This window comes from Alligator mississippiensis, chromosome 10 (assembly GCF_030867095.1).
Source record: "Alligator mississippiensis isolate rAllMis1 chromosome 10, rAllMis1, whole genome shotgun sequence".
Lineage (NCBI taxonomy): Eukaryota > Metazoa > Chordata > Crocodylia > Alligatoridae > Alligator > Alligator mississippiensis.
The window spans coordinates 39,992,348-40,016,485 of NC_081833.1; the positions used below are offsets into that span (position 1 = coordinate 39,992,348).

The 24,138-nt window shown below is 48.7% G+C and overlaps 2 protein-coding genes across 4 annotated transcripts in view; both read left to right on the top strand.

Moving 5' to 3' along the window:
- HYDIN (HYDIN axonemal central pair apparatus protein) overlaps window positions 1-15,436 on the top strand; it is a 443,140-nt gene extending 427,704 nt beyond the window's left edge. For both annotated transcript variants that reach the window (XM_059713716.1, XM_059713715.1), the window contains exons 81-86: window positions 864-1,076; window positions 2,081-2,244; window positions 2,731-2,881; window positions 3,236-3,466; window positions 6,470-6,694; window positions 7,437-15,436. In XM_059713716.1, the coding sequence (XP_059569699.1) occupies window positions 864-1,076; window positions 2,081-2,244; window positions 2,731-2,881; window positions 3,236-3,466; window positions 6,470-6,694; window positions 7,437-7,925 (1,473 nt within the window). In that variant the 3' untranslated portion in view covers window positions 7,926-15,436. The remainder of the gene's footprint in view (window positions 1-863; window positions 1,077-2,080; window positions 2,245-2,730; window positions 2,882-3,235; window positions 3,467-6,469; window positions 6,695-7,436) is intronic.
- Window positions 15,437-17,675: 2,239 nt separating this feature from the next.
- VAC14 (VAC14 component of PIKFYVE complex) overlaps window positions 17,676-24,138 on the top strand; it is a 207,593-nt gene continuing 201,130 nt past the window's right edge. Inside the window, exon 1 of one of the 2 annotated variants that reach the window (XM_019497296.2) lies at window positions 17,676-17,972. In XM_019497296.2, the coding sequence (XP_019352841.2) occupies window positions 17,869-17,972 (104 nt within the window). In that variant the 5' untranslated portion in view covers window positions 17,676-17,868. The remainder of the gene's footprint in view (window positions 17,973-24,138) is intronic. The other variant, XM_006262191.4, reaches the window with a different exon arrangement.

A 24,138-nucleotide genomic window follows, 5' to 3' on the forward strand; every position in this document is an offset into this window, starting at 1 on the left:
CTTACTATGCTCAAGGCTCCTGTAACAATGAAAACACTGACACCGGCTCCGCAGCAGGTCCAGGGGAGTCTGGATACTAGCCTGCTGGTTGGAGGGGCTTGGCTGAGCAAAAGCAGCCAGAGGCTCACACTTAGATTCCAGCCCTAAGGGCCTTTTCTTGAGCATCAGATGCTCTAATCCTACTGCATTCCCAAAGCACAGCTCAGACCAGATCAAAGAGCCTGTCCGCAAAGAGGCTGTCCTTGACATCTAGGCTTCTGCTGTGCAGCTTCTCCCTCATATTGAGTCCCATAGTGCTGCATGTGTGAATAACAGTTGAGGAGTGAGGTCCAAAAGGAGGAAGAGATTATTTTCCTGTGTTGATACATCTGTCCCTCTCCTTGTTCTGTCAGGCTGCTGGCCTGTTTGCCCAGCCCAGGAAAGGCAAAAACTGGGCCAAAGTCTCTTCCCAGCCCTTCCCTTAGGGCACAGTTTATTTCTTTCAACAGAAGCTTCCAGATTAACACAAAACAGGGCCTTTCCTTGAAAACAAAGACAGCAAGGGACCATAAGCCTTTAGTCTTCTCCAGAGCTAGTCACAGGGGCCTGCCTCCTTCCAGCTGAGCTATCTCAGTCCTTTGCAGTCCTCACCTAAACTCCTTTCCACCTAGATCTGATAACTGAACAAGGCTGCTGGTCTCAGCCTCTTTCTTGGGACACAGCACCATGTTCCAGTCCTCCACCCTTCTTTCTTCTACATCTTTGCTAATGGGCAAGGATATACTTGCATTTACACATGCACACTCAGACACATCAGTATGCTATGGGAGAATGGAAAGAAATCCCCAATGGCAATGAGAGATGTCTGTGCTCCTTCACTGCAGATCCTGAATTTCACATGCCAAGTGCGTGGAAAACACACCCAGACCATCATGCTGTCCAACCGGAGTAACCAGTCATGGAGCTTGCAGCCCATCATTGAGGGGGAACAATGGAAAGGGCCAGAATTCATCAGGGTAGAGGCTCATCAACACAACAAGCCCTATGAGATCACTTACAGACCCCTCAGCATGAATGTAGAGAACAAGAAGCATCAGGTAAGTGAGCATACTTTGTAGCGACTGGATAGAGGCCAGATAATAAAGGCATTGTAGGCAGGCTGTTTCAGCAGACTAATAGGCATATCAGACAAACAACTACAAGTCTGAAATGGTGCTTGATCTTGGCACATGGACAGAGGAACCAGTTTATATGGTTTTTAAAAAGGGTGGAATTAACCATGCTGCATCTGAATTCCAGTGTGACTGTTTTATGTGTCTGCTCCTACCCTGAAGTGAGTGGAAGTTAAACTGGAACAGCTTATTCCTGAATAAAACAGGGCTAAGTTTTCACTTACTGCAGGGTAGGAATGGAAAGCCAAAACAGTTGCACAAAACAGCCTCTCTAGTTTTTTTCACTCACATGGAGCTCACACCATCTATAATGAGAGATCTTTCCATGCTAGCCTAAGAGTTCTGGTCTCCAAACTAATAGCAGAGGTGACCAGAGGTAGTAAAGTGAAGAGGGAAGGCCCAATGTGTAGCAGAGAAACAAGAGTCACAATCTGAAACAAGACCTACATTAGAGAGTAGTTGGGTTCTTACCTTGGTGAGAGCTGGAGCATTATGGCATAGTTACCGAGAGCCACGAGAGAAATAAATCACCCCTTCCATCCCCATTCAGAGCTTTGTTACCAGTAGTGACTAGTAAGACCCCTTCTAAGCCATCTCCCATGGACATTTTTGTGGGCAGGCCTGGTATGCAGGTGATGTGCCTAGAGTCAGGTTAAGAAGAGATCTTGGCACACGTGTAGCTCATATTTACATTGGGCAAAGTCAGTCCCCATGCCAACGGCAAAACAGTAGCACAGGTGAGCAGGGCACCCTTGTGCTTGGATGATTCTTCCTGAGCCGGTCAAAATGGCTTTCAGACTGGGTTTGTTGACAGGAAAGTGCAAAGCAGTTTTCCTCATGTCCACACATCTGGCCACCTGTGTGTATACATCCTGCTGATCCAAACAAGGAGTTTGGGAGGCTCTGTTAACCTTTACTGTTGTCTCCAGGGCTCCATCTTCTTCCCCATCCCAGATGGGACAGGCTTAGTGTACCTCCTGCAGGGCACTGCAGAGCCCCCCAAGTCTTCAGGGTCCGTCATTCGAGAGGTGCCATGTAAAACTTCCTACACTGAACTGATCCCTGTGTCCAACTGGCTAAACAAACCACAAAGGTAAACAGAGAATTGTTACAAGTTCCTGCTTATTGTTCATCACAAAGGCAGCCTCAGCCAGTAATCCATGGAAAGGGCTGAGCAGATGGACCTGTCTGGAAGGGTTCTCAACAGATCATAGCCAGCTTCCATGGCCCTTGCTCATACCTGCTTTTGGGTTTAGGGGATCCACTCAGCTTTTAAACCAGAATGGACTCTACAGAACCCAGCCCCAGTATAGCTACCAGTAAGTCAGCACAGCAGAGCACCAGGTTGTATTTCTGATAGCTCAGTGAAATGGACTGATGGGAGGGATTCAGTTCCTTTTTCAGAGGGGGTCACATTGTTTGGAAACACAGAGCAAATGCTGGACCAGCTGTTGGCTCCCAGAGGGGCTCTAACAGCCAAGCAGCCTATGCAGATGTATGCTTGGCCCAGCTGGCTTACTGATTGCGATTCAGGCTACTTGCAATGACCTTCAACCATTCCCATGTTTGTCTTGTCCAGATTCCATGTGATAGTAGACATGATAAAGCCAGAAAAGCTAGACAATACCACTGCGCTGAAGGGGCTTGACTACCTTGATGTGCCAGCTTCCTCCAAGAAGGACCACAAGCTCACATTCTTCTCCTACAAAGAAGGGCTATACAGTGCAAAGGTAGACAGACACCAGGCACCTGGGCCTCAGAGTGGGGCAGTTGCTTGCTGGATACATGTGTGTGTACTTTTATGCCTTGCATGTTTCTAAACTAGAATATTGAAATTTGGATGCCTAAAATAAAGCATCTATCCCATAGGTACCTCCATAACAACTCCCATTTAACATAATTGGCAACAGCACTGCTTAACACCTCTGAAAACTAGGTCACATCATCTTTGTTGAGCATATGCATGGCAGATGGGAAGCTTGAGAGTCTTGAGGAGTGCTTTGCCTTGTGATCTGAACCAGACCTCAGTGTAGAAGGCACTTCTCGCTCCCTTGGGTCTTATGGTTCTTTCTCTCTAATTCCAGGTAACCTTTCGCAACGAGGTGACACAGGAATACTTGTTCTACTTTGTCACCTTCAAAGCCATTCCTTCTGGTCCAATTAGCACCATCGAGATGATGACCCCAGTCCGGCAGAGCATATCCTCTTCTATCAAGGTTGAAAACCCCCTTCTCATTCCTGTAACATTTACTACGGACTGCAAGGTGCCCGATATCAACCTCCCCCCACAATTCATCATTCCTGCCCAGTCTGAGGTATGAACTGGCCTTGGATAAGAAACTTCCTTGTACTGCTGACCCTATGATCATTTCTGGGAACAATTGCTATGAACTTCACAGACAGAAGCAGTTCTAGTATTCAAGTGCCCTGGCCCAGATTTTAGCCTGTTCTGCCTGCACTCTTTGGGGCTGGTTTCTCATGATAATAGATCCACCTACTAAGAGTCAGGTCCTAAAAGAGACTTATTAGCCACAGGATCAGATCTGAATGAGAAGATGGGGAGGAAAAGCAAATCAGACGGGTGAGGGTACTGTGAAATAGAGACTGCCCATCAAAAGAATATACTCCCCCTGTGGATACCTACCTAGCTAGCAACCACGGGGCCTTCTAATGTGCCTACCACATGCAAAATCACTACCAGCAACCTACATGTCATCGCAGCACTGTTGTGACTGCAGTGGTGATTTGTGAAACTAGTTACTGCACCATCCACCATCATGTCACTCTTCCCCAGTGGTGCAGATATATAGATACCAATCACTGGCTTGGCTGCTGCACGGGTTCAGTTGCGCCTTCAAGAGCAAATGCAAGCCATGTTTTGCCCACTCCTCTATGACAGTTTGGTTAGCTCATGGCACCATCTCCATTTCTTGACAAGCTGCCCACATATAAGTCACAACCGCGCTTGCCCCAACTCTTCCTCACCCTTGTGCTGGGCACGCTCAAGAGCTGAAGCGATGCTCTGCTATGACCACCCCTAATGGCCTTGAACCCTGGAATAGAAAGGGCACATGTTTTGGTTTGCTTTTGTTCCTTCTAATTTTCCCCCAAAAAAGATTCTCCCAGAAGCAAATTGCATGCAATCGGGGTTGATCCAGGGGGGTGCAATAGTGAAGTCACACCCACTTCACCATTGGCATCTCTGCTGTCAGCCAGCAGACACGCATACTCTGAACTTGCTGCCACTACCGCACTCCCCTTTGCAGCATCCTGGAACTGCTGCTGGACACAGTTAATGGTCAGTTAAGGGACATGTGGTGTGGACCGACACCACCACACTTCTTGTTTTAGCTTTGCCAGAGGTTGCCACAGCTGTCTAAACACTTCCTCAGGATACCTCACTACCTTCAGATCTGAATATGTTAACATTATACATTACAGTTGGGCAGAGGTCCCCAACACATAGCTCATGGCAACATGTTGCTTATAGAAGACTCTCTAACATGACTCACAGCCATAGGAAATGAGTTAAGAAGAGCAGAATCTTTTGTTGCCCACATTGCATCACTTCAGAGGTGGCCAACCTCTGGCATGGGTGCCACAAGTGGCATGGCAGTCTCTGTGTGTGTCGCATAGGAGATTAGGATGGCAGATAGGGCAGGGAGCAGAAAGCAAAGTAGGACACAGGGCAGAGAGCAGAGAAGCAGATCAGGCAAAGAAGAGAGACTGAAGTAGCACTCAGGAAGTAGTGGGGCTAATTTGTGGCACTCCTGTCTTAAAGGTTGGCTCCCACCAGCTTACTGCATGGTGTTACCCATGGGTCAACAAAAGCTGGGAACCACAGCTGTAAGGCTTGACCCTCACTCCTTCCAGTCTGCTCAGTACATATGAGAAATGACCCCTGCCCCAAACATTGACACTCTGAATTAATAAATCAGGTATGGGGTGGGAGGAGGAGGGAGATAAAACAGGAGCAGAGAGATTATTGGCTATTAAGACCAACTTGCGGGATCTCCAATATCAAGTTTATTGTATGGGGGTGTGTGACTTCATTCAAACTTATATAGTAGCTGCTGTAGTGATTGTGAGAGCACTGGTGTTAGTATATCTACCTATCCGAGGCACTGGAGTCTGCTATCGATGGCCAGTCAAAGCTTCCTTCAAGGCGATGTCTTCTCCAGAAGAGGGTTGCTGGCTTGTCCTTCTGGTCAGTAGGTTCTGGTGCTGGTTGAAGAAAGAGGGCGCCACTGAGGGTCCTGCTCCACTGTCTTTTAGCCCTCTCTGTCAGACTTCTGTGATTCCCCAGCATCATCTTGGCTGCCCAATCTGGAGGTCCCTGTCCCACATGAGTCTTGAGTAGTGCATGACAGCTGTCAGTCACAGTCACTGGGGGTTCTGCCCAATGGTGGGAGTCCACCCTTGACTTGATTGACTCAATGGCTGTGTCATTGCAGCTTCCAGGAATCAGTTCTATGGCTTGATTAGCTTAAAATGGCTTGTAGAATAGAGTTTTGTAACAGTAAGTTCCTCTGGCTAGGCTGTCAATTAACAGCCAAAGGCTCTTGCTTTGTATTCCCTGCTTCTCATTCAATTACCTACTGACTCATACATACTTGCATTCACTCAGGGGACCACCCAGTACATTGTAAAGGTGATACAATTCAATGAGTTCTTACAGCTACAGTTTCAATATTACAAGGCTTAGCTAACTTAAAGAGTATGAAATAAAATGTAAAGCATAAATAAAATGTAAGACTCAGGATGCCATACCAAAAATGTAGAGGGAATACATGAACAATAAAATACAGAAATGCATAATAAAATAGAATACAGAAATATTCTGAATATATGAATATAATTTATATATGAATATAATTTAAATATATATATGAATAAATATTATATGAATATAATTTAAAATATAATCTGAAAGGGGAAAAGAAAGGTGCTTCCTGACAAGAGAAGGGAGGGGAGTGGGGCTGTTGCTACAAGATGAGATCCTTTTTTGTGGCAAAAGGATAAGAGCCTGATCATTTCCAGGAAGATAAATAATGGTCATTGATGAATGAAGTCACACTCCCCCCTTGTGATCATACTTGCTTGACTTTGATATTATTATAGACTGTAAATGCACTGAATGAGTCAGCTTTGGTAGGGTAGAAAAGAAACTGGCTCTTGAGTGTGACTGGGTGTTCTTACAGCATCTTTTAACAATATCCAGTGTCTCAGGACATCAGGTGTTAGTTTCCCTCCTGTATTAGCTTCTAAAGTTCCCCTTCCCCCTCTAATGCAGCAGGTTGTTCTCTCTTTTTTCCCAGGGGGTGCTTGTTTTTGAATTCCAGCCCCTTAAAATTGGGGAAGTCAGTGGACGCCTGACACTACAGAGCAGTGATTTGGGCTCCTTCCAGTATGACCTGAACCTGAAAGCCATCACCGGCAGGCCAGAGAAGCCACTCTATTTCCGCACCATGCTGGGCAGCAGCCAGATCATCACCACCAAGTTCATTAACTATACCCGCCAGAGAGTGGAGTACACCACCAGGGTGAGCAGAGCTTCCTCCCTTCCCCCCTCTCCTCCAACTCCTTTGGTGCTTCTGAAGAGTAAGGAAGCCACAGAGACTTCTAGAGCACCATCAGCAGACAGCTGAGTCTGCAAACTCCATCAGCCCTTCTTAAATGACTGCCCCATTCAGCCTTTTCAGCTGGACCCCTGCCTGGCTTGGCTAGTGCAGGTTGGTGAGGCTAGGGAGAGTATAGGCAGCCTTCATACTGACTTCACAGCAAAGCTGGGTCTGAGCTAAGGACCACTTCCATAGCAGCCTCACTCAAATGGACTTCATCATGGCTATTGCTGCAGTATGACAGTGCCTCTGTTTTCTAGACTGCTTATCCTAGGAATGGTTGGCTTTACTGCTACAGACAAGGGAGGCACCCCAAGCTACTGTGTCCAAGTCATCCCAGGAAGCAAACACCCCTAGAGTTCCAGGGTGGGAATTGGAGCTAGTGGATCGGTTTGAGCAGGTCCTGTGAGCACAGAAAGCCCCGAGTAGAGCAGGACTGTGACATGCATCTCACTGACAAAGTGAAATAGTAAAGATGCCCTCCCCCACATCCATTTTGTATTACTATACATTGGAGAATCCCCTGATTCTAAATTATCCCAGTGTCCCATAACTGTTGATGTTTTTGGCCCCTGGGAGATGCCAGGCTCAGACCAAGTGCCTTGGGCTCTGGGGTTTAACATGCCTTCTGTAAATCCATGTGGTGACCTCCCTCCCCTTGCAGATTGACTGCCCGGACTTCCATGTAGACAAAGTCATCAGTGCAGCTCCAGGGTCCCAAGGAGGCACAGATGTCAGTGTGGAAATAATCTACGAACCCTGCCAGCTGGGTGAATCCAGAGCAACCCTCCACCTTTCCTCCCCCATTGGGGGAGAATACACCTTCCCGCTCTTCGGCACTTCAGTATCCCCCAAACCTCAGGGCCCCTTCCAGATCAAGGCTGGTTCCAGCATTTCAATCCCTTTCAAGAATGTGTTCTTGCAGCACACAACCTTCATCTACCATGTGGAGAGCCCAGCTTTTACCATCAAAGCCTCTGAAAACATCCGCTCCAAGAAAAGCATCTCCATCACTGTTTCTTTTGAAGGAAACCTCACTGGCAGCAAAGTGCCAGTCACCAGCAGGCTGGTCATCTCCTGCGCCCGGGCTGCACATGTCAGAGCAGGCATCTCCTGGGTTTATTACTTAAAGGGCATAATGCCTGAGAAGTGATCCAGTGGCACGTGGACAGAGAAGCACCATCCTAATTCCTAAGTATTCTTAGTATTCTTTAGCAACCAGGCATTCCTTCCCCTCCCTTCCCCCACAACTGACCTCAATCCACCACATGATTCACAGCCCTTAGTGCCCTCACTTATCTCTCAAGATCTCAGCCTTCCTATTCAACAGCCTCTTTGTGTAGAACAGAAGTCTTTTTACAACTCTGAAGTGCCTTGGTAGTAAAAACCAGCTCTCAAATAAATTTGCCACTCTTTTCTTCAGGACAAAAAGTATTTATATATCTCTGGAATCAGTTTTGCAGTCCTCACCTAAGCAAAAATCCCAGCAAAATTGATGCATGGAGGTCTGCCTGTGGAAGGACTGCAGGACGGGACATAAAATGTACCCTCTTCTACACAATATAGGTTGTCTTGTTTATTGCATATATAGTTTTTACCTCCCAGCAGAGCAAATTAAAAAGTCCCTTTATTACTGAAACAACTCAACAGTTGTATTCCTTATCCTTGCCATAATACAATTGCTAATCTATTTACTGCGTTGTATGACACTCACAATATACAAGGTCCACAAAAAGCCTAGGGAAGGTCCCAACCATGTGACTGTTACAGCTACACAGGTGAAGATTCACTGCTCAATCTTCCCTCTATTCAGAAGTGCAAAGGTAGTTGCCTTATTATTATCTGCTAAGTAAAAACACTTGCACCTGAAGGAAGACTCATGTCCTTTGTATTTATTTTAAAAGTTCCTTGAACACCAGCCAGGAATGAGCTAATAAAATCAGAGATGTCATGGTAGGTGGGCATGGCAGATTTCAAGATGAGCTCAACCCAAGAGCACCTCAGCTTTTCGTAAGGTGGTAGAGGAGAGAGTTCACAGATGTATTCCCCTTATTTTCCAGACATTGGCCAGATCCTCTGACACTTCCCAGCTGAACCCATAAGTAACTGGGCTTACTGTGGTAATGCACATTTTTTTTACCAAGTTTGCTTATTTGCTGTATGAGAATGTATTTTGGAATAAAGCTAGTCCAGCAAGCACTGAGTATTGGTGGGTTTGTTTCTAGATCAGGTTAGTGAGACAGGAACTCCATTGGGTAAGGACCTGGCAAACAAATGATTTATGCGTTAAGACCAGGGAGAAATGCAATGAAAAAGAACCCAGAGAAGCTCAGGGATTTCTGCATAACATGAAAGGAGAAAGAGATGTCATTTAACAGTCTAAGGACAAAGCTAGGTACAGGGGACTCTTGGGTTCCACTCACAGTTTGGATCCACTGCAAGTCCCTTAGGACCAAGGCACTTGAGAATTCCACTAGAGACCTATCTGCATATAAACACCTTTTAAAAATATGGTCCATAGAGCCTCACTCTGTTCCTAATGAAGCCAATGGCAAAATTCATTCAGTTCCATGCCTCAGTTTCCCCACTTGTGAAATGGGAATAAGAGCCCTCAAGAGACTGCCACCCACTAGGACTCTTACACTTTGGTCTCTGCTCCATCACCTGAGATTTTTTGTTTCTTAAGGGAACAGTAAAGTAATGGCTTGCAAACCAGTCCCCATGAAAGCAGTTCATGCCACCATTGGGAACCACCAGTCAGTTTGTTCCTGAAGCTGGGGAAGGAACCTTCTGGGACAGGTACATCTTCACATCCATCTGTCCAGCCCTTGCCCTGAGACTGCAGGCTCTCATTGTGAGGCATCTTCACCTGTGCTCTTGCCTTCTGCACAGGCCCAGGTCATGATGGTCTTTGGCACTTTGCCATTTTTAAGATGCTTGAGCTGGCTCTTTAGTGTCTCATACTAGTGCTTTGTGCTCTCTCTCCCAACTCCTCGGTGCTTGCGTTGGCTGTTCAATGCATGCTTTTTCAGTACTTTGATGCTTCAGAAGTTGTTTTTTCAGTGTTTGCCTGTTTGTCTTGGGGCAATGTTACCCAGCTGTAGCACATGTGAGAAAGTCTTCACTGCAGTTAGGGCAGGTGATCTGCGTCCAGATCCAATCACCCAGGTTAGCCTAGCCAGGTGTGAACAGACACAAAAAGCAATGGTGTCTCAGTGCTCTGATTACCTGTATGTGTTGCTAACAGATATGGAGGCACAGTCCATGGTTCCTGTGTTGCAGTAAGCTGACTTGCTCTGATTCTTTCTCAGTGATTTGTAAAAGAATTTGTCTTTTTCTCTGGACATGTGGAAGGGATTGTGGGAAGACACTGAAGTGTTATTGACATTCAAGTGTTACCCTGTGTCTTCACTGCAGAGTAGGTGGCTTAGCAACAGAGTACTTAGGGGCCTGAGTGCCCTGCTCCCCATTGGGAAGAGGGCTGTCACCTGAAATGCATAAAATGTTCCACATGTCCATCATCTTAGGCCCCCTCTCCCACCTGGCCAAAATAAAAGTTGGCACCTCTGCTTAGCAGCCCAACTGAAAGCAAGGGTAGGAGTCAACCTCTCACAAGTGCATAGGTCTAACGGAATGAGAGAAGGGTGAAAAGCTGAAAGAAAAGCAACATTGCAAACCTTGCCCAAAAAGGAAGAGATGTCTAAAGATGAAAGAAGAGGAGCAGAAAATAGGGGTGAAGTTATAATGAGTAGTGTTCAGAGAGAGAGCAAAGAGAAAGCAGATGTCTTGCCCTCTTGCTGTTTTGAGAGAGACCTGCCTGCCATGTGACCCTCATGACTTTGCATTGGGGATTAGCATCATCTGGAAGTTCCTGGTACACATCACTGGGTACCCAACACTGCCCTCTTTTTGTGTCCAGAATAACAGCCCTCTATACCCTGAAAAACAGTAAAACTTCATAGCACAGTGCTCTGAGTAGTGCTTCATCACAAACTAACAAGCTTTATTATACCAGCAAACTTTATTATATGCATGGAAGAAAAATATATTCATGCATTTAAGGGCAAAGATCTAACTCCATTACAACACTAAATCTTTGGGAGACTACTCCAAAGTAAGGGCTCTGGATCAGCCCTATTAGTTTTTATTTAATTGTTGCTATCACTGTATAGAGCTATAATTTGGAAGACATTTTACAAAGAAAGGCACATTCATTTTCCTCAAGAGTTTGCAGGCTAAGTGAAGCAAAGTAAAGGAGAGTAAGTCAAGGTAAAGAGGTTGTGGAGAATTAGTGAGAAGGTTGATTCCTGAGATGTACATGTTAAAGGGCAGTTTGGAGGTAAGGCAGAGGCAACTGTTGTCAGGATGCCAGGTTGAGATTTTGGACGCCTGTATTTAACTTGCTGCTTTGCCACAGACACCCCCAACGTGCCCCTGGTGAGGAGGGCACTGCCCCTGCTTCTGCATTTTATCCAATGACTGCTCAAAGCAGAAACAGCTGTGGGAACTGGGCATACTACTTCCTAGGCGAGTGCCCTCCTCACACAGCCATAGTCAGGCTCTTTTTCACATGTTCTTCCTTCTGATCCCATGTTATCTTCCCCCCTTGGTTGCCCAGTGGGGCAGATACAACAAGCAGTGTGGTGGGGGCATTCAGCCCTCTTGGCCCATAGTTTGATGTTTGGACACTATGCTTGGAAGAAGGAGCTCAAGTTCGGATCCCCTACAGCTGAGGGGAGACCTAAAACCTGGTTCTCCTACCTCCTGGGCATGTGCTTTAAATGCTTTAAAGGTGCAGTAGAGTGTACACATGTTAAATGCACTAAGGTATGCAGATGCTGTGGTAATGGGTAGGGTGACCATAGGGAAATCTAAGACACCTAGGACACTGCCCCCACCCACCACAGGGGCACTGCTGCAGTGTGTCACTCTGCCTCCTACTGGCTTACGTTCCTGCAATTCTGAGATTCTTATTTTAATTTCTGCCAACCAGCTGGGACTGACTTTTGAAATCTAGGACATATGGTCACCCTAGTAATGGGACTGTCACAGGATGGTGGGGTCTTTGCTGTGCCTTCCTACCCTGGACCTCATCTTGAGTAAAACCTGCCTCCATTCCAGAAAAGATGGTGATTTGAGAAGGGAGGTTGCTCACCACTCACAAGGGACTCGGCACTCTCACTCTATAGCCCCTCTTATGCCTCTAGTCCAAACCACAGTGTGACAGGCTAGCTGGTAGTGATTTGGCCCAGGGGTTTTGAAAGGGTAAAAGATGATTAGAAGGCTTGAGTCCCTTTCCTCACCAATCAGGCCCCAGAGACTCACCCTTCATGTCCCCTGATTGGCCTTTTGAGTCACCTGGAGGGAGGTAAAAGGGGCAGCACAGCTGACTGGGGGGAGACCAGTGAGAGACCACAAGGAAAGAGCTTCAAAGAGCTGGGCCAGTGGGGTGGAAGCAGTTGCCCCAGAAGAGCCTGAAGGATTGGGACCTGCAGGCAGCAGTTGGACCCTCAGCAGTGTGGCCTGCAGCTGACAGGAGAGGTTCCCCACCGGGCTCCAGGATTGCCTATGAGGCTGCGGCCAGCTGGAGAGGCTCCCGAGCTCCAACAAGGATCTGAGCAGCAACCTGAGAGGTTCCCAGCTCTGCTTCCAGCTCCTCCAATCAGAGCCAGGCAGTTCCATGTGAGGCAGGGGGTCTGAGAAGGTCAAGACCCCTAGCAACTTGGAACAACATCTACACTGGTGCCTGTGTGGTAAAAGTTCTGCCTACCACATGGGAGGTTTGAGGTCAAGTCCCAGTTGGGGTGAGTGAAGTGATAGGAAGAAATTCTTGTTGCAGTGGAAAGAGACCATTGTGTTTTCCCTCTTCTTCCCCCCCCCCCCCCCCCCCCGACTCCAGGTACCCAGGCCCTATATTTCTTGTTATTTGACATTTTGTATTTTGTGCCTTTTATATTTTGCCAACCGGTATTGTTTGTGCTACTGTTTGTGTTTTATATTTTGGTTAACCCTGTCCTTTTGTCAACTGGATGAATATGTCTATGATTGTAAGTGTCTAACCTTTGTTGAATCCTGCCCCCTCAGGGTGTTGTAGTATCCCCTATACCCCCTGGTTTATACTGGTTATGTTCCCAGCACTGTTCTCTCATCAAAAGGTATATGGTTAAGTCCCCATTAGTGATCTGGCTCTGCTCTATAGGGGGAGGAGGGTCCCTACACCTCCCACAGTGCTTGTGCACCTGCTCCGCTCCCTTCAGTTGGCGAGGGGGTACATCTTTGGAGTACCTCCTGGGTTACAACAGTCTATGAGCTCCATGGTACCCCCAGTCTTTGGCTTTCTTATCTCTGTCAGTGGGACCTTGCTGTGCCCTGCCTCTCTAGATGGGTCTTGTCCCAATTGCCTATTGGGCTTCTGCTCTCTTGTTCTATATTAACTATCCATTGCTTTCTTACTCTTTAGCTGAGCTGAGCCCACCTGAGCTCCTGTGGGGACCTCCTCCTTCACCCTTTAGTCCTGTCCCCCCTCCCCAGTGCTCCAGGCAGTTAATAAAAATCAGGTCCTTTTGGCGCTTTAACGAAAGAAAAGATGCTCCCCTTTTGCCTGGAACTGTTAAGGCACACTGTCCCTATGGCTGGGATTTTCCCAGACCTTTCCCTGATCTGTCCTGCTCCCGCACTCTTAAAACTCTCTTGGCTGTCTTAGCAACTCCCTCCCTGCAGAAGTGTCTCCCATAATCTGGCTGTTCTTCCCCTTCCCTTCCTTCCCCTATCTGTGTTATCAGCCCCCAAGGCGCTGGTAATCAGCAGGAATCCTGGTTTTCTTGGTTTAAGTTACAAATTCGCTGATTTAAAAACACCAAAATCTTCAATTAAAATGAAACCCTGCTATGTATATGTAGGTATCAACTGAACACAATGTTTTATTGATATATTTACAAATTGAAAGCAATGCCTGCTGTGGACTCGGGCTCCCCACCCTTCTGACCTCCCCCCAGGGCTTCTGGGGGCAAGCAGTTGGGATCCAGGGCCAAGCAGAACTGGGTGGGAAAGCTCCTTGCTGCTGCAAGCCCCATGCCACCCTGCAAGCTTGTACCTGCCGCATGCACAAATCTGAGGGGCACAAGTTCCCCTCTGCCCTCCCCAGGAGTGCGTGGAGAGGCAACCCTCCCCCAGCCCTCAAACGAGGTGCCCGTGGCTCTGTCCTGCTCCCCTCCGTGGCCCTACGGCTGTGCATTCCAGTCCTGGCCCCAAGCCCCACACATTGCCCCAGCTGGACAGCAGCCCCAGTCCTGCCCAACTCCCTCCCTATGGGGCCCTCAATCCCCCTCCCATGCCAGACTTACCTGCAGGGGCTGCTCTTCAGACTGCCTGGCAGCCAGCTACATGCACGTGTGAGCACGCACATACACGTGGCACCCCCTGCCTGACCGCCCTCCTCCCTCCCCCCCAGTTCTGTGCAGGCTGGAACACTCCAGCCTGCAGAGACCTCTTTGCAAAAGTGGAAAATCTGTGCACTTCTCTGATAGAATAATCCGTGTTTTTCTTCATCAAAAGGAAAAATACAGGTTTTTTTCCATTTTTCCGTGGGAAACAGAAAACCCAGATCTCTGCTAATCAGTCTGCCCAAGTGTCCCACCTTAACCAGTGGACCCCAGGGCTGTTGCCCACTCCTTGCTTGTTAATCCACAGGGTAACCTGTCCTGCAGGCTTGTTTACCCTGCTGCTTTTCAGGGCTCCCCTCCTCATACTCTGTTCCCTGCCAGAGACTTCATGAGTACTTAAAGTAGAAGAGACATGTGTCAGCTTAAAAGCAGGAACCTACTGTAGGTGTAGGCAGCATCCTGAGCAAAGGAAGAGATGGAAGCTACAGAGTTGTAGCCAAAGGACTTTCCACAGAGTGCGAGCGGGGAGACAGAGACAGAAAAGGCAGTTGTTGTAGCTGAGGCCTGGGAAGGCCCATGTGTAGGCAGACATGGAGTTCAGTGACACTTGTGACAGCTGAAAATTGTGTCTAAGGTGCTTGCTGAACGCTGTGAAGATTAGACCAAGTGTTTCTTATCATTTGTTCATGTATTATAAGCTGTTTGTTGCCACTAAGAGCCTAAGTAAAGTTAAAGAGTAATGAAGCCTTGTGTGTAGTGAGGTCTAGTAAATTTAGCAAAGCCTTATAAAAGCTATGAAGTAAGCTTTGTAGCGCAGTTAAAATTTAACCTTATCAGAAGAATGCAAAGGCTTGTACTGCTATTAGTCAGTTCTAAGGGAAGTTTGCAGTGGGGGAATCTGTATGGCTGTAAGTTATCAGCACAGCTCAAAAGTTATAAGTTAGCTAGCACATCCAAAAATCATTTAGAAGAGAGATGCGGCTCCGTGAAAGAAGCTGATCTAGAGTTAGCTGCTGACCTAGTTTCAGTGGGTCCGTAGATCTCAAGGAGCCCAAAGACTGAAAACCAGGGTGCTTCCCAGTACCCCGTAGACAGCACTGATTGGGGATGCCTGACTTCACTGAGCTTTGCAAAAAAGAAACTTGTCATACATCAGGCATCAGAAGAAACTGCCGATAAGTTGCCGACATGAATTATTATTGTCTGTCATTGTAGCCTTATTATTTACGCGTAGTTGTGTATTTGTTAAATCAATAAACCTTTCTTACCTTTCTACCCCTGACCATGCTCTCAATCCCAAACCCCTCTGCTGGTGGCTAAGACAACACTAAAGAATAAAAAGCAAGAGCTGGTAACTCAGGACTGGATGGAGGAAGAAGGCAAGACCAGAGATTTTTGAAGACCCCACCTAAACACTGCAAGGCCTAACATGAGAGACGCTTGAGCACTGGCTGCCTCTGAGGTGGGGACTGGGACTGGGCTGTGCCAGGGCTCCTGAGGAGACTTAAAGCTGGAGGTTCCCGGCTAGGGGGTCCTGCCCTTCCACCCAGGGTCAGACCTGTTGCCAGGTTTGAAGTCAGGAAGGCGTTTTACTCCATGGTCAAATTGGTGCAGACCTGGGGGCTTTTGCCTTCCTCTGAAGCAGTGAGCCCCTCTCTGCTTGGGATCTCCAGGGCATGTATTACAAACCTTAAACAGAAGCAGGACACGGGCTCCCCTGCAGCAGGTTAGTGTGCTGTGTTAGGGTTGCTCATCATTTTATGAAGAGTTTAGACTGTGGACTCTTGTACAGGGTGGTTCAGGGAGGGATGCTCCTGCCTCAGGCAGGGGGAGGCCACCCCAGGTGACCTTTGCAGGTCCCTTCCAGCCCCGCTTCTGCCGAGTGGCTAATCTAGTCTCTTTTTATGACCAGGTTACAAAACACCTGGACGCAGGAGTAGGGGTTGACGTCATTTACTTAGACTTCAGGAAGGCCTTCGATATGGTATCCCACACCTTACTGGTGAACAAGTTAAGAAGTTGTGACTTGGATGACTGCATGGTCCGGTGGGTGGCAAATTGGCTAGAGGGTCGTACCCAGAGTCGTGGTGGATGGGTCTGTAGCAACCTGGAAGGGTGTGAGCAGTGGGGTCCCGCAGGGCTCGGTCCTTGGACCGATACTCTTCCATATCTTCATCAGCGACTTAGACAAGGGAGTGAAGTGTACTCTGTCCAAGTTTGCGGATGACACAAAACTGTGGGGAGAAGTGGACACGCCGGAGGGCAGGGAACAACTACAAGCAGACCTGGACAGGTTGGACATATGGGTGGAAAACAGAATGCAATTCAACAAGGAGAAATGCAAAGTGCTGCACCTAGGGAGGAAAAATGTCCATCACACCTACAGCCTAGGGAATGACCTGCTTGGTGGCATGGAAGCGGAAAGGGATCTTGGAGTCCTAGTGGACTCCAAGATGAACATGAGTCGGCAGTGTGACGAAGTCATCAGGAAAGCTAATGGCACTTTATTGTGCATCAGCAGATGCGTGACGAACAGATCCAAGGAGGTGATGCTTCCCCTCTATCGGGCGCTGGTCAGACCGCAGTCGGAGTACTACGTGCAATTCTGGGTGCCGCACTTCAAGAAGGATGCGGATAACCTGGAGAGGATCCAGAGAAGGGCCACTCGTATGGTTAAGGGCTTGCAGACCAAGCCCTACGAGGAGAGACTTGGGCACCTGGACCTCTTCAGCCTCCGCAAGAGAAGGTTGAGAGGTGACCTTGTGGCTGCCTATAAGTTCATCATGGGGGCACAGAAGGGAATTGGTGAGGCTTTACTCACCAAGGCGCCCCTGGGGGTTACAAGAAATAATGGCCACAAGCTACCAGAGAGCAGATTTAGACTGGACACTAGGAAGAACTTCTTCACAGTTCGAGTGGCCAAAGTCTGGAACGGGCTCCCAAGGGAGGTGGTGCTCTCCCCTACCCTGGGGGTCTTCAAGAAGAGGTTAGATAAGCATCTAGCTGGGGTCATCTAAACCCAGCACTCTGTCCTGCCTAAGCAGGGGGTTGGACTCTATGATCTATTGAGGTCCCTTCCGACCCTAACATCTATGAATCTATGAGTGCTGTGGACCAGGCCGGGGCCAGCTCTGCAGCCCTCGGCTGGGAGCAGCTCTGCAGCAGCGTCCCAGACCCGCCATCCCTCGCCAAAGGAGCCCGGCGGGGGTTCAGGGCGCCTGCCGCCACGGCCCCGCCGAGGGGCGAGAAGCCAGATCCTGGCCTGGGGCCGTTGTCCTCATGCCCGCGCGGATCGCACCGGAGGCTGCCCGGGGCGCCCTTCCCTGCCTCAGCCCCGCAGCATGGAGGCAGCGGGACCCTGTGGGGAGCCGGGCGGGGGCCGGGGGCCGGGGAGGCGGCCGCCTGCCGGCCCTCGGAGTGAGCTTCGGTTGCAAGAGACGCCCACAGGCTGAGACCACGCGGCGCGTGCGCAGATGGGCCGGCGGGTAGGGGCGGGGCCTCGGGCGGAAGCCGGAAGCGGCGCCGGGTCATGTGCTGGGCGAATATGGCCACCGCCCGCTAGCACTGCCGGCACCGGAGGAGCAGGGCAGCCCACCCGCCCGGCCGGCCATGCGGGGCTTGTCCCGGCCCGGCCACTCTGCGTGACTCCCCCGCTTTGCCTAGCCCCGGCTCCGGCCGCCCCGAGTCTCGCCCGCAGCGCCCCGTGCCGCCGCCATGAACGCGGAGAAGGACTTCGCGCCGCTGACGCCCACCATCGTGCGCGCGCTGAACGACAAGCTCTACGAGAAGCGCAAGGTGGCGGCGCTCGAGATCGAGAAGTGAGCGCGGGCGGGCGGGCGGGGCCGGTCCCTCTAAGACCGCTGGGCTCCCTCCATCTCCCCCCAGGCCCGCGGCGGCCCCCTTTCGTCTGCACGCAGCGGCCGGGCAGGGGGAGTCCTCGCCCGCCTCTCCACGCAGCTGGAGCCCGAACCTGCCCATCCCTTGTTTCCGCTTGCCTCCCGACACGGGGGCCGGCCCAGGCAGCGTGGCTGAGGGAGGGAGGGAGGGACCGGTCGTAGCCCGCAGGATCTTCCTGTGACTCACCCACTCCTGTGCCCCTCGGACACAAGCTTGTTTGTTGCACTTGGTGGGCTCAGGCTCACGGGGTCCCAAGGGGAAAACCATAAGGCCTCTGAGAGAAGGCAGCCTGCAACTGATTGCTGAGGACAGGTCATAAGAAAACAGGGAAGGCAGTGGATGCTGCTCTGACTGGACCCTTGGTCTGACCCCCATCTGGCACCTCTAATTCTCTGAGGAAAATATTTTTTCCTCACCCCTGTGTTGTAATCTCTAATGTGACAAGCAACAGCAGCAGGGGTGACATTTCCAGGCAGGATGGATTTTCTCCAGCCCTCCCTTTAAGTTTAGATCTCCACACAGGGCTCACTGAAGGATGGAACGGCATAAAACCTGATATAGAGACAGCTTTGTCTCTAATAAAAGTGTGCTCAGCCTCTCTCCGCAGTATTGTGACTAACACAAGCTTTGTGTCAGTGCGGAGGAGCTTGAGACTGACTAGAAACCGCGAGACTCAAGTTTCACTGTCCTAACATGGGTGAAATGCAGAAGCTACAATGTCAGTTCTGACAAATCGGCTAGATCATTAAATAATTATTGGTCCAAACCCTCTCTAGTAAAGCAATAAGGAAGTTACTGCACCATGTGTCAGGTGTAGCCTGCTGCTGCAGGATTGAAAGTAGATGGCCTCTTGGCTTGTGCTGAGATGGAGGTTTGGCTTATTCCTTTAGTGTGGGGTGATGTGTTGTCTTTCATGTTTTGTTTGAAGAGGCATCAAGCTGTGTTAATGTGTAGTGAAGGGTTGCGTGCTATACCCACTAACAGATTTTTGGCAAGATATAGCTGGATAAGGTAGTCAAATGTACTTGGCATAACTTTGCTGTCCTCTCTCAGCATCAGGTTTTCCAGCCTTGGCATTGTTTATTCTGGTGTATTGAATGTCTGACTTGATTGTCTACCCCAGAGGCAGCACTGTCTTCTCTTTTGCTGTCCAAACCCTTCCAAGAAGGGGCAACTGCCTGGGTTTTAATATCCTAGATGAAGGTAATGGTATTCTAAGGTTTTCTCTGCAGTAGCAAACTGTTGCTCTCATTTACAGTTAATGATCAGTTGCATCTACAAAGCCTGTTCTCTTGTAGAGGCAGCCTTTGCTTACCATTGTTAGTATCACATTCAAGTAACCAAAATAATGAGGGCTCAAACTACTTAATGTAGATTATAATCCAGCATTTTAAGGACAGGAGGAGGCCCCAGAGCCCAGTCTAGGTCCAGCTTTTTTGTAGCTGAAGTACTTCACAGCATTTCTGTAACTCATGGAAACCCATCTGCCTCATCTTGTTGAGCTTGGTGAGAACTAGCTGTGACTAACACTCCACTCTGGGTATCTTTGTGAGCTTTGTTTAAAAAAAAAAAAAAAAAAAGTGGAAATCATATATTGAGAGATAATTCAGGTTTTAGGGTTGTTTTGTGCATTAGAGTAAAGCGCTAGGGGATGGCCCCGTTTTCCCCTTCCCATTCTCCTTTTGCAGCTCATTTTTAAACGTATAACTGTGCAGTGTCTCTGATTCTTAAGAATGAATAAAGAAGGTCCTATGAGATGTAATGCAAAAACAAGGGGAAAAAAGACTCTTGGAGGAAGAACATGCACAAGTTTCTGTCTTCTGTGCTGGAAAGCTGGTGGTTTTGAAATAGTGGAGTTGACAGTTTCATATTGAGAGTTAAAGCTGAACTAGAGAGAGTTTGTTTAGAAACTCCTGTTTGACATGCCTACGTGAGCACTTAACACAAAGGGGAAATCTATATCAAGCCTCTACTAAAGAATCATTAGCTCCTGCCCTTTTAGGCAAGTCTCGAGAACACTGTCCCTTCCTGCGTTGAAGGCATCTAGGGAGTTAACAGCTGTAAACCAGCTCCTGGCCAGTGGTCAGAAAGTTTGAGAAATAGTCAGGGTTGAGTATGGAGAGCCTCAGACAAAGAACAATTCTTGTTAGCATTATGACCACCCCTCCCCCCCCCCACCCCTTGCTTGATAAAGCAATAGCACTGACCGTTTTGTGCAGGTGACTTTGTTAAAGAGGGCAACTTCCTCTGAGTCTCTAAAGGGAAAAGAGCTAGATGCTGGTTGTAGAATGTAAGCGCAAAGCTTCTCTGTTGAAGCAGGCTTTTTCTCAAAGCCATGTCTGAACAGCTGAGAAATATGTGGTTCTCTCTTGAGGATGAGGGTACCTGAGGATTTCAGGGATTCAGTAGTTTGGTGAATGTGGCTTACATCCAGATGCACCCTCCTGCTGCAGAACTTTACATCCCTGCTGTACCTCCCCTGACAACAAAATGCTTGTTAAGATAACCTGTGGCAAATGTACTGTGTTTCATACAGCTCAGGGATTACTGAAGTCTTTCTCTTTTGTCTGCACTTGAAAGTAGTATTGCTTCCTCCTTTGTCAAAATATGTGAAAATGACGACTTTATTTTTTTTGCTTGTGATAAGTGTTCAAATAATGTTTGCTGCATCTGCATAATCTGGGTCTTGGGAAGGGAAGCTTTGGGGACAGATCTTAGTACTGGGTGTGCATTCATCTTACTGTGCTCGTATATTAAGATTTATGACCTACAAAACAAATCACTAAATAATAGGAGTGCACCAGTATATCAGTTGATTATTGGATTGGCACCAGTAAAAACAGAAATGACACTGTACCTGCCGGGCCTCATACGTCTTACCTCGGGTTTCCGTGCTCCGAGTGCCTACCGGTATTCGGCTTGCCGTCGCAGGTGGCCTTCTGGGAGGTTTTTCCACGTGCCGCAGTCCACCCTTTCTCGCCTGCCACGACTTGAATCTTTCAGTGGGTGGGGCTTCATGTAGCGCGGTTACCCTCGCCAGTCATCTGTGTCGTAGATGTCTTCTGCGAGGCTCCTCCTCCCCTGCACCTCGCCCTTACCCAGCCCGGTGGATCTTGGCTGTTTCTGTGGGTGCCTGAATAATTCCCCAGATACACAAATAACAAGCTCACCCCTTGCTCTAGCTCCCTGCTGTCATGACCTTAGCCCCTTCTAATCTGGGAGAACACAAAACGCCTTTCAAAACTTAAATAAAAACTCAATGGGCCTCACAAGGGACATAACCCTGCCCCTGTTACACTTCCTTGTGGAGCCAGTAGCCTCTTTACCCCTCCGCTAGGTGACCGGGTCACTTGCCCGTGGCTCAGTTCATTGGCCCTCTCCTTCTGTCTCATATTCCCATCGCTCCTTGCCCAGTATCCCACCAGCGTGACCCCCTCTCCGGGTCTTCCCCAGACAGCAGCCCTCTCTCTGGGTCTTCCTCGGTCCGTAGTCCTCTCCGTGCCGCTGGGGCTGTTACCTCCCTCTCTCTTGGCTCTCCTGCAGTTGTTATGCTGGCCTTGCTCACCCCCAGTTCCTTTAATCTGCCATAACGAGTGCCGGCAGTCAGCTCTGGCATTCCGTGCCTCCGGCCAGCTCCACCAGCCAGGCTCCCTTCCGGCAGCCACGTGCACCCCTCACTCCTTTTTGCCACTGGCCCTTTTATCTCTGCCGGCCGGTGATTAGAAGTGACGTCATCCTCCAGCTGTAAGTAATTTAAGGCATGATCTGCGCCACGCGTGAGCTTCTCCTGCCGTCTCTGCTCTTCCTCCCATCCTGCGGTGAGTAAATTGTCTTTTTTATTCTTTCTCCTCTCTGTTCTACCCTCTGGCCCTGGCCCTGGGGCTCCCCCCGTGGACCTGGGAGTCACCCCAGTCTTTCTCTGCCTGTGACAGACACTATTGGCTTTTTTTTTTTATTGTTGTAGCCAATAACTATGGCCACGTGCCTGGACCACCCTGGCGAGCGTAGTCCAGTGCCTGCTGCCATCCCAAGCCTGTAGCAGACTACAGGTCCCGGCACGCAGTGGGAGAGGGAAAGGGTGCTGGGGAGTGGTCATAGGGCTTCATGCTCAGCAGCAAAGGGACCTTTACCAGCTCCTCCTGTTGCTGCTGCTGCTGCCGCCATGGTAGTGCTATGCATGCAGCAGGGACCTGAGCACCAGGGCTGCTGCAGAGACATTGGGCTGTGCATGGATGGGTTGAGGCAATGCGCAAGGGACAGTTCACTCCGCTGGGCACCAGGTGCCTTTGCAAAAGCAGCTTCTCCCAGCAGCTGCGGTGTGTGGGGCCTCCTGGCACTGAGGCAGCAGCGTGTCTTAAGATTCCAAAAGTGCCTGGCACTACTATCTGCACAAGGGTACATCCTACCTGTCCGGGACAGCAGCCCAGGCTGTGCAGAGTGCGGGACTGCAGGTAGGAGCTATGGCATGCATGGGAATAAGGTAGTTACTGCCTTCCTCATTGAGGACTGGAGCAGGTAAGGGGGGAGGTGTAATGCAAAACAAACAAACAAAAAAGAAAGGTTTACTTATGTCAGTAGTTTAAAATGTCTTGCACTATTACTGAATATCGGTTATTGGATTGGCATTGGTCAATATGATTTGGTTAATTGTCAGCTATCAGTATCGGCCAAGAAAATCTTTATCGGTACACACCTACTAAATAAATTTAACTCCATCTGTGAAACATGATTCAAACCTGTGCCAGTCAGATTTGATACTTTTTAGGAGAGGTGTTTTGATGTGCATGGTATCTCGGATCCAGCACTTCACTTTAGGCAGGACCAGTTTTGTTGTAGACACTGTAGGAGAATAGGCCCACAGAGCTTTTATTCCTCATTTGGGTCTCTAAGCGCTCCTTTGATTGAAAGAAGTCACAAGGTTGAGGCTTGTCTTGGGGAAGCTTCCTATTTTCCTTGAGATGTGATGCGACCGACACCAAGGTTTGGGAAGCAGTTTGGCTTTTGAAGTGGTGACTTCCTGTATGAAGTGTCAGTTACACCTGAGTATTTGTAAATGCATGCCTCTAACTTCTTCTGAACCTGTTTGAGGGAAAGGCTGAGACAGACTTTGTTAGAATGACTGGAAAGGGTCAACTGTTAAAAACTCCCTGAACTTAACCAACTAAAATTGTTCAACTTGGCAGTTCCTGATAGCAAATGACCTCATATGTTTTGCTTGATGTAATTGGAGGGAACTGATACCAGATCCCCAAAGGGAGTGATTTAACAAGACTTGCTTCAACGGTGCAATAAACAAGGTGGTCAATTAACTGGGAGGATCTGGAGTTAGCCAGCAAAAAGGAGTAAGCAGAATCAAAGGGTTTGTGTTTGATATGGAACAAGATAGTATTGAGATGTGCTTATTTGGAATGTTGGTGCATGTATGCGCTGTATTTGATTCCTTAATAACAAGAATGTGCCTATTTGTGGCTCTGTGTTTGGATCAAGTTATGAATAATAATAAGTCAAGTTATGAAATACCTGATTTACATAAAGAACTTTGAAACTAATATATATAAAACTCTGTTAGAATAATAGAAAATTAGGGTTGGAAGGGACCTCAGCAGGTCATCTAGTCCAACCTCCTGCTCAAGGCAGGACCATCCCCAACTAGATCATCCCACCCAATGCCTTTTCTACCCAGGTCTTAAACCTCCAAGGATGGACCTCCCACCACCTCTCTGGGTAACCTGTTCCTATGCTTTACTAGCCTCCTAGTGAGGAAATTCTTCCTGATAACGAACCTAAACTTCCCTTGCTGCAACTTGAGACTGTTGCCTCTTGTTCTGTCATCTGCCACCACTGAGAACAGTCTGGCTCCATCTTCTTTTGAACCCCCCTTCAGGTAGTTGAAGGCTACTATTAATTCCCCTCTCAGTCTTCTCTTCTCCAGACTCAATACCTCAGGAAGTACACGGTCCCACTAGGGGGAATGCCATACTGGATCTGGTATTGGCAACGGGGGATGACGTGGTAGGGGACCTACAGATCGGTAGCCATCTGGGGGACAGTGATCACCTAATAATAGAATTCACCATAAGATGTCAA